Here is a 10,443-nt window from a genome sequence, read left to right on the forward strand (position 1 = left end):
TCCTCTGCTTACACCTCTCTGTCACTGTGGCTGTTCTTGGCTGTTCCCTTCTCCTGCTTACACCTCTCTGACACTGCAGCTGTCCTTGGCTGCTTCCCTCCCCTGCTTACACCTCTCTGACACTGCAGCTGTCCTTGGCTGCTTCCCTCCTCTGCTTACACCTCTCTGTCACTGTGGCTGTTCTTGGCTGTTCCCTTCTCCTGCTTACACCTCTCTGACACTGCAGCTGTCCTTTGCTGCTTCCCTCCCCTGCTTACACCTCTCTGACACTGCAGCTGTCCTTGGCTGCTTCCCTCCTCTGCTTACACCTCTCTGTCACTGTGGCTGTTCTTGGCTGTTCCCTTCTCCTGCCTACACCTCTCTGACACTGCTGCTGTCCTTTCATGCTACTTGTGTTTGCTCAGCGTGGACCAATCTTTTACAGCCCATGCTGCCAGTGCTTTGACAGAGTCAGTTTAATGTAAAACTGCCACTTGGATTCCTAACCTACAGCATTGACATCACCCTACACCAGTGAGCAGCCAGAGAGGGAAATAAGAGTGGAGAGCAAGACAGGGAGAGACAGAAAGGAGGAGAAGCAATACTAACAGGGAGAGGAAGGACAGTAAGAATGAAGGAGAGGGTGGATGAATACACACCGAATTCACCAGATAGACTCCACGGCCTCGGGATGATGCTACGGGCTTCACAATCCACGGGCCTCTGTCTTTGGAGAAGGCGTCTGGAGGAACATAACACAATGTGTACTACACAAAACACACACTCCATTAATGAAACAAATTTACTGAGATGCTATGGACCCCCCCCCCCCCCTGCAGAGCACCCCTGCTGGCTGAGGCCACTTACTGCAGAACTCCTGGTACTCCCCGGGTAGGAGGTAGGTGGGAGGCAAGAGGTTGAAGTGACGCTGGCCGTGTGTTTGCTGCATACGTTGCACATTCTTATACAGACGATCTTTTCTGGTCAGTTCATAGGACCTAAACATACAAAGATACTGAAGACGGAGCCATAGATGGAAAAATGGAGACGAGAACATAGAGGCAAGAAGGGGCAGACAGGAAGGTGGAGAGTGGAAGGTGGAGAGGGGGTGGTGTTGAGGAGTGGAGAGGAAAAGGTGGATGCAGGTAGAGAGGGGAAGGTGGTGATGGGATGGTGGAGATGGGTGAAGAGGGGAGTGTGGAGATGGAATGGTGGAGATGGGTGAAGAGGGGAGTGTGGAGATGGGATGGTAGTGATGGGATGGTGGAGATGGGTGAAGAGGGGAGTGTGGAGATGGGATGGTAGTGATGGGCTGGTGGAGATGGGTGAAGAGGGGAGTGTGGAGATGGGATGGTAGTGATGGGCTGGTGGAGATGGGTGAAGAGGGGAGTGTGGAGATGCGATGGTAGTGATGGGAGTAGAGGGGAGTGTGGAGATGAGATGGTAGTGATGGGATGGTGGAGATGGGTGAAGAGGGGAGTGTGGAGATGGGATGGTAGTGATGGGATGGTGGAGATGGGATGATAGTGATGGGATGGTGGCGATGGGATGGTAGTGATGGGATTGTGGTGATGGGTGAAGAGGGGAGTGTGGAGATGGGATGGTAGTGATGGGATGGTGGAGATGGGTGGAGATGGAATGGTGGACAGGGACATACCTGGGGAAGTGGTTGACTCTCTGGAAAGGTGCCAGGCTGCGCAGTAGGTGTGGTTTCACATGTGATCCTGTCCACATGAGGTTGAAGTCGTTACTGTTGGCATTGACCTGGTGAATGGGCAGAGTGTTAGCAGAAGATTGCAGCATTGTGCGAGGGTGACAAAGAAGCAGGTGTGACCTCACCTCCAGGAAGCCGTGTGCAGAGAGGATACTTCGTACCAGGCGGCTGTCTGTCCGCACCATCTTGTAGGTCAGGCGGTAACATTCTGCAGGGAAACACCAAGCAAGAGGGGCAACAATCATCCAAAAGTGCCTCCTACTGCCTGCACTGTGCCATCATCACTGTCGGGGGGACAGTGATGATGGCACAGTGCAGGCACTGTGCCATCATCACTGTCCCCCTACCTGCACTGTGCCATCATCACTGTCCCCCTACCTGCACTGTGCCATCATCACTGTCCCCCTACCTGCACTGTGCCATCATCACTGTCTGCCTACCTGCACTGTGCCATCATCACTGTCCCACTACCTGCACTGTGCCATCATCACTGTCCCACTACCTGCACTGTGCTATCATCATTGTCGCTGCACTGTGCCATCATCACTGTCCCCCTACCTGCACTGTGCCATCATCACTGTCCCACTACCTGCACTGTGCCATCATCACTGCCCCCCTACCTGCACTGTGCCATCATCACTGTCCCCCTACCTGCACTGTGCCATCATCACTGTCCCCCTACCTGCACTGTGCCATCATCACTGTCCCCCTACCTGCACTGTGCCATCATCATCACTGTCCCCCTACCTGCACTGTGCTATTATCACTGTCCCCCTACCTGCACTTTGCCATCATTACTGTCCCCCTACCTGCACTGTGCCATCATCACTGTCCCCCTACCTGCACTGTGCCATCATCACTGTCCCACTACCTGCACTGTGCCATCATCACTGTCCCCCTACCTGCACTGTGCCATCATCACTGTCCCCCTACCTGCACTGTGCCATCATCACTGTCGCTGCACTGTGCCATCATCACCGCCCCCCTACCTGCACTGTGCCATCATCACTGTCCCCTTACCTGCACTGCGCCATCACCACTGTCCCCCTACCTGCACTGCGCCATCATCACTGTCCCCCTACCTGCACTGTGCCATCATCACTGTTGCTGCACTGTGCCATCATCACTGTCCCCCTACCTGCACTGTACTGTACCATCATCACTGTCCCCCTACCTGCACTGTGCCATCATCACTGTCCCCCTACCTGCACCGTGCCATCATCACTGTCTCCCTACCTGCACTGTGCCATCATCACTGTCTCCCTACCTGCACTGTGCCATCATCACTGTCCGCCTACCTGCACTGTGCCATCATCACTGTCCGCCTACCTGCACTGTGCCATCATCACTGTCCCCCTACCTGCACTGTGCCATCATCACTGTCCCCCTACCTGCACTGTGCCATCATTACTGTCGCTGCACTGTGCCATCATCACTGCCTGCCTACCTGCACTGTGCCATCATCACTGTCTGCCTACCTGCACTGTGCCATCATCACTGTCCCACTACCTGCACTGTGCCATCATCACTGTCCCCCTACCTGCACTGTGCCATCATCACTGTCGCTGCACTGTGCCATCATCACTGTCCCCCTACCTGCACTGTACCATCATCACTGTCCCCCTACCTGCACTGCGCAATCACCACTGTCCCCCTACCTGCACTGCGCCATCATCACTGTCCCCCTACCTGCACTGTGCCATCATCACTGTTGCTGCACTGTGCCATCATCACTGTCCCCCTACCTGCACTGTACCATCATCACTGTCCCCCTACCTGCACTGTGCCATCATCACTGTCCCCCTACCTGCACCGTGCCATCATCACTGTCTCCCTACCTGCACTGTGCCATCATCACTGTCTCCCTACCTGCACTGTGCCATCATCACTGTCTCCCTACCTGCACTGTGCCATCATCACTGTCCCCCTACCTGCACTGTGCCATCATCACTGTCCCCCTACCTGCACTGTGCCATCATCACTGTCGCTGCACTGTGCCATCATCACTGTCGCTGCACTGTGCCATCATCACTGCCTGCCTACCTGCACTGTGCCATCATCACTGTCTGCCTACCTGCACTGTGCCATCATCACTGTCCGCCTACCTGCACTGTGCCATCATCACTGTCCCCCTACCTGCACTGTGCCACCATCACTGTCCCCCTACCTGCACTGTGCCATCATCACTGTCCCCCTACCTGCACTGTGCCATCATCACTGTCCCCCTACCTGCACTGTGCCATCATCACTGTCGCTGCACTGTGCCATCATCACTGCCTGCCTACCTGCACTGTGCCATCATCACTGTCTGCCTACCTGCACTGTGCCATCATCACTGTCCCCCTACCTGCACTGTGCCACCATCACTGTCCCCCTACCTGCGCCACCATCACTGTCCCCCTACCTGCACTGTGCCATCATCACTGTCCCCCTACCTGCACTGTGCCATCATCACTGTTCCACTACCTACACTGTGCCATCATCACTGTTCCACTACCTACACTGTGCCATCATCACTGTCCCCCTACCTGCACTGTGCCATCATCACTGTCCCACTACCTGCATAATGTAATATTGGTTATGTTTGGTGATTACACACTGCACTGCAGCAGTCAGGCTATTCTGTATTCCTGGGCATTCATACTGCTAGCCCTGCATGATTACGAGTACTGTATTGTCCATGTATGTCCCATTATAGTTGTTATGATCAGCCTTAAGGTCAACTATCAATAAGCAAGTGTTTTCAAATTACAATGTAACAATAATGTCTGTGTAAGCATCTTCCTACTTTTCCGGTTAAATATCAGAGCAAAAAGTTGTAATTTGTTGTGTGTTGGTTTAAGCTGCATCGGAAGGATTCTTTAGCAAAGGGGAGTTTGTGCTTCCTGAGAAATGTGTTAATACAGCCACTGCTGGTCTCTGCATTTCTCAGAAGGTTGAAGAGCATTTTCCTTTGACAGCATAAAAAACTTTAGTATGAAAATCCTGCCCTGGTAACAGGTTTCACAGAAAAAAATAGAGAATGTTGACTTATACAGAAGGTAACAGATACACTTCTTCCTGCTAGCTCTGAAGCACGTCAGTGCATTATTCTCCTCACTCAGCCATCCCTGGAAGCCCAGGCTGCTTATCTGGACAGCTCATTCAGAGAGACAAAACTAGCAGCTGCAACTATTATTATTATTATTATTATTGTATTTATAAAAAGCCAACATATTAGGCAGCGCTGGACAATAGTTTAGGTTACAGACAATATTTAGGGGTGACAAACAGCAATAAGACAATACAGAAATACAAGAAAACCAGACCACACAGCACAGTATGAGTACAAGGTAATGCTTAGTCAGTCACTGGATGGAGCATGGGGATTAGGCAAGTTAGGTTCACTCAGATCCATAGCATGGGTTCACAGTAATGGAGATGCAAGATCAGGTAGGACACAAAAGGAGGAGGACCCTGCCCAAAGGCTTACAATCTAGAAGGAGAGGTAGAGACACGAAAGGTAGGGGACCAGAGTTCAGTTGTGGGCTTAGAGCAATTGTGAGGGGTGGTAGGCCAGAGTGAAAAGGTGAGTTTTGAGGGCCTTCTTGAAGATGTTGAAGGAGGGGGCTGCCCTAATGGGTGGAGGTAGAGAGTTCCATAGTGTTGGAGCAGCTCTTGAGAAGTCCTGGAGGCGTGCATGGGACTGGGTGATGCGGAGGACGGTCAGGCGCAGTTCATTGGAAGAGCGAAGTGAGCGGCTAGGTGTGTATCTCTGAGTAAGATCGGAAATGTGGGTTGGACAGGTTTTGTGGACAGATTTGTAGGTCAGACACAGTATCTTGAATCTGATTCTGGACTGGATATTCTGTACTGTAGCCTTGACAAAGGGGACCCTGCGGGGCCCCGAAACGACTCGTTGGTTGTGGAATGGTGTGTTACGTTTTCTGAATAAACAGAACATGGTAAATTAGAGTGTGCGGACCTTCTGGAGTTTTTCGTGGATAGAAAGCCAGTGGAGGGATTCACAGAGGGGAGCCGCCCTGGTGGAGCGATGGGAGGAGTGGATAATTCTGGCTGCCACATTCATGATGGACTGCAGTGGGGCTATTCGGGTCATAGGGAGACCAGACAGAAGGGCGTTACAGTAGTCGAGGCGGGAAATTATGAGGGCATGGATGAGGAGTTTGGTGGTGGCAGAGGTCAGGAAAGGGCGAATCTAAAGCCCCATACACACGCTCAACAGCGGTCTTTTATGCAGCACAATTGTCAAGCAACTTTTGTTGTGAAACAAGTTGAAACAACTAAAAAAAGTATTTTGCTATTGTTCAAACAGCTGAGGGCTGGTTCACATTGGGGCGATTCTTCTGCGCTCTGCTGGACGCTGGCGATTAGCAAATCGCTGCTACAATGTATCCCACACTGCAGCGGTGCAAATGTGCAAGAATCGCAAGACTTTTTGTTAAAATCTCGATTGCGAGCCGAACGCGGGCTAGTGGCGCTGCTAGCGCCAAGTGTGAACTAGCCCTTATAAGACTGATAAGAAGTCAATCCAACTGTTGGATTGACTTCTTATCAGTCTTATCAGCTGTTTGAATAATAGCAAAATACTTTTTTTAGTTGTTTCAACTTGTTTCAGAACAAAAGTTGCTTGACAATTGTGCTGCATAAAAGACCGCTGTTGAGCGTATGTATGGGGCTTAAGTGTACCAGAGACAAATAGTAATAAAAGATTTATACATACCTGGGGCTTCCTCCAGCCCCCTCCGCACCGATCGCTCCCAGGTCCTCTTCCTCCGCCTTCTCATTGTCCTGGTAGAAGCTCCATAAGTGTGGCCAGTTGGCGCATGCACAGGGCGGCAGCATGCGCCCCCGTCTCACTCTCGCGGCTGGGAGCATTTTGGGCCTGCGCAGTAGAAGACATTTGCTCTGTATCTAAAGGGAACCTTAAGGGCCGGTTCACACGGACGGCAGGCAAGCCGCCTCGTCCTGTGACGTCTTGTTCGAGGGGCGACGCTACGGTGATCGTCGGCGTCCCGTCACGATCAGCGTTTTTCATCCCTGCAAGGGGACATGAAGATGCAGCGGCTAGATGACCCTGGAAGCCGCATGAGGCTTCTAGGGTCCCTGAAACGGCAGGAAAATTTGGGATCGGAACGCTGCGTTTGCGCAATCGACGGTAATCGCGCGACGTGAACCAACGAGTCCCAGACACTTGGTCAGTTTAGCTGGCAGTCAGTTTGTGTTTAAAGGGTAATGTTTTAAGGGTCAAGCAAATACATTTACCAGAATTAACCAGCAATTCTCCAAAGTTCTACATCACAACAGGGTTACTTCCTCGAAGCCCCTTCCTATCTTGTCAACACCCCCTCCCTTTAGATTGTAAGCCTTTGCCAGAGCCCACCCTCCTTGTGTATCCTACTTGATCATGCATCCTACTCACAAATTAATATGAATTTGAATTACTGGAACTATTAGGCCTTGTTCAGACTATGCATGCTGCCATGTGCATTTTGGCAGCGCATATAGTGTGCGACACGCAATAACGGTTGAAGGGCATAGACAGCTCTTCTACCGTTCCCATCATATGCGCTGCGTAGTAGTGTTATGCGCCATCGCACTGCTGCATGCATTTTTGGGAATCTCAACGCAGATCCCATTCACTGTAGTGAATGGAATCTGCCGCCCAGTGCATAGTAGCGCAGATGGCGTGCGATCGTACACGTTGCGTTCCGATCGCACAGCCATCTGCGCTGAATGATGTGAATGAGCCCTTACTCCAGTGTATGATCTGGCATTGTGCATCTTATTGCTTATGGTCTGTACTCATTTAACTATCACCCATATCATCAAAGTCTGTAACTTTTATTGTACAACGCTGCATAATATGTTGGTGCTGTATAAGTCCAATAAATAATAATAATAATTGCAACCTTATTTATGAATATTATTTTTGGTGTGAGAAGTGCAATCCTAACTGAGCAGTTTTCTACTCTCTGATTTTCTGAGATAATTCAAATATAGGCAACTTGGAAACGGACCAATCAAATGCAGGAGACCCACATTCTGAATAACACAGATCATGGGTGTGTCCCCAAGCCCCGCCTACATTACTCACCTCCTGCACTGCGCAGTGACGACTCCTTGGTAAGGACAGCTTCTGGGTGGAAGAGGACGATGGGGACTCTGCGGGAGGCTCCTGCCCACAACACACATGGTGCACTGTTGAGGGGGAAACATAGAGTGACCTCAGGAAGCACCATACACATCTCAGGTCGTCACCTCTCCTTCCCCTATCTTAATACCAGAAATAAGGAGTCACCTTGCCTAGTAGAAGGCGGCAAGTACCGTGTATGCCCAATCCCATCTGACTGCACATGAACCAACTGCATGTTAAGAGAATTGCCTGTGTATGTTTCATCTGTTATGAACATCCTTACCCGTATTTATCAATTGCTAAGTTGCATATAGTGATTTTCACTTGTAAGACCTCTTTTCCACAGACTGTTGAACAGTGTGTTCAGTAACCAGTTGCCAGGCTGCAGTGAGCAGTTATGAGGCAGCAGTTAGCAGTTACCAGGCAGCAGTAAGCAATTGTGAGTTTGAGAGACATTTCACTGCCTATCAACAGTCCGTGGAAAAGAGGCCTAAGGGCCCTTTCACACAGGCATTTGATAGGCAGAGAAATGCCATTGACCTCTCACAACCGCTCGCTGCTGCCTGGTAACTGCTCGCTGCTGCCTGGTAACTGCTCGCTGCTGCCTGGTAACTGCTTGATGAGCGCACAGATCAACTGCCCATATGAAAGGGTCCTTACTGTGATTTGTAATTCTGGCATTCGCTTGCTTCACAATTATTACTTAGTGGCTTTCCTGCAACTGCTAACAGTCTGTTATCCTTACACCCTGATTGATATGCATGAGCCTTTAAATGGGTTCTGTGGTATTTTAAAAATAAAACAAGCTGACCCTTACCTGGAGCTTCTATGGCCCCCTGCAGCGGTAATGTCCTACGCCATCCTCTTCCGATGTTCCGTTCCCCGCTGCCGGTCCTGGTGCAATCACGCAAGTGATTACACTGCGGCTGCGCGCTTGCTCGCTCCCACGTGCATCATCGGGAGTTTACGGCGCAGTACAAGAAAACTTCGTACTGCGCCTGTGCAGTAAGCTCCTGATGACGCGAGTGGGAGCAAGCATTATTCGTCTGTTTAGACGAATATTGAACCGGGAGCGGGGAACGGGTGATCGTTGGAGGACGGCTGCTGGGGGCCGATAGAAGCCCCAGGTAAGTGTCAGTCTGTTTGATTTTTAGAATACCACAGAACCCCTTTAAAGCCTCTTTTCCACGAACCGTTGAACTGTGTGCTCAGCAAGCAGTTACCAAGCGGCAGTGAGCACTCAGACAGCAGCAAGCAGTTATCAGGCAGCAGTGAGCAGATGCCAGGCAGCAGCAAGCAGTTGTGAGGCATTTCACTGTCTATCAACAGTCCGTGGAAAAGAGGCCTTAGAGATTACCCACCAAGACTCGATATGCTAATTCACTCAGCTGAGTAGGCCTCCTAATTACATTAAAATGTGCACCTTATTGCTTATTGTCTCTTGATTGTCAACCCTATATATCAGTGTCTGTAACCTTATTTATTGTACAGTGCTGTGTAATATGTTGGCGCTATATAAAGACAATTAATGATATTAATAACCTCTTCTCCCCCTATAATAATTCCAGTAAAGTTGGGTAACATTCCCTTCTCCTATAATAATGCCCGTAATGGGGTGACACCTCCCCTCCACCTATTATACTACTAGTAATGGGGTATCACCCCCCTCCCCCCCTCAGCGCTAGTCAACTTTAGCGGCCCCAGCAGGAAACCTCATAGCGAAATTAAAGGACAACTGAAGTCAGAGATATATGGAGGCTGCCATATTTATTTCCTTTTAAACAATACCAGTTGCCTGGCTGTCCTATCTTCCAGTAGTAGTGTCTGAATAACACCAGAAACAGGCATGCAGATAATCTTGTCAGAGCTGACAATAATGTCAGAAACACCTGATCTACTGCATGCTTGTTCAGGGTCTGTGACTAAAAGTATTAGGCAGAGGATCAGCAGGACAGCCAGGCAACTGGTATTGCTTAAAAGCAAATTTGTCAGTCTCCACAACACTATCACTTCAGTTGCTTTCTGCCTTGTCTGATGTGACCAATAAAGAAGCTTTAATTCACTACAGTGGTGCCTGTGAAACCTGTGTCTCTACTTCAGTTGCCCTTTAAGCCAATGTGATTGGGTGGCACCCTCTTGAACTGCTAGGTTTCCAATAGGTTGTAGTAAACCACACCCACACTATTCAGCCAATGACAAGGCTTTGTGCTGTAAGAGGGCACTGTGATTGCAGGACTGTTCCCTATGAGTTTTCCTGTTGGGTCCCCTAAAGTAGACTCGTAGACTACCCCCCCCCCCCCCCCCCCCCCCAGGAATAGCAGAGTTGGGGGTAACCCTTCCCACAGTGACATCAGTATTAGGGTCACCCCTCCCCCATAGTGACATCAGTATTGGGGTCACCCCTCCCCCATAGTAACAGTAATATTGGGGTCACCTCTCCTCCTCCTCGGGCCGGCGAGTAATTCGGGTCGGCATTACTCCGCTTCCCCCGTTTCCACAACAACCGCTTAGAAAACGTCACTTCTGCTCCTGACTTCCGCTCTTCTCCCAGCCTATCGCCTCATGCTGCCATAGTGACGGAGGCGTGGCTTCTTGCAGTGTACGGCGTACTCCA

General features: G+C 50.4%; 1 protein-coding gene across 4 annotated transcripts in view; it reads right to left on the reverse strand.

Moving 5' to 3' along the window:
- The window catches only part of TTLL5 (tubulin tyrosine ligase like 5), a 50,742-nt gene extending 40,372 nt beyond the window's left edge, over window positions 1-10,370 (reverse strand). For 3 of the 4 annotated variants that reach the window (XM_068254503.1, XM_068254504.1, XM_068254502.1), the window contains exons 1-6: window positions 10,264-10,370; window positions 7,791-7,894; window positions 1,819-1,901; window positions 1,637-1,743; window positions 847-977; window positions 639-721 (exon numbers count right to left, since the gene is read on the reverse strand). In XM_068254503.1, coding sequence (XP_068110604.1) covers window positions 639-721; window positions 847-977; window positions 1,637-1,743; window positions 1,819-1,901; window positions 7,791-7,894; window positions 10,264-10,304 — 549 coding nt within the window. In that variant the 5' untranslated portion in view covers window positions 10,305-10,370. The remainder of the gene's footprint in view (window positions 1-638; window positions 722-846; window positions 978-1,636; window positions 1,744-1,818; window positions 1,902-7,790; window positions 7,895-10,263) is intronic. The other variant, XM_068254505.1, reaches the window with a different exon arrangement.
- Between the last annotated feature and the right edge of the window lie 73 nt (window positions 10,371-10,443).

This window comes from Hyperolius riggenbachi, chromosome 9 (genome assembly GCF_040937935.1).
Source record: "Hyperolius riggenbachi isolate aHypRig1 chromosome 9, aHypRig1.pri, whole genome shotgun sequence".
Taxonomy (NCBI): Eukaryota; Metazoa; Chordata; class Amphibia; order Anura; family Hyperoliidae; genus Hyperolius; species Hyperolius riggenbachi.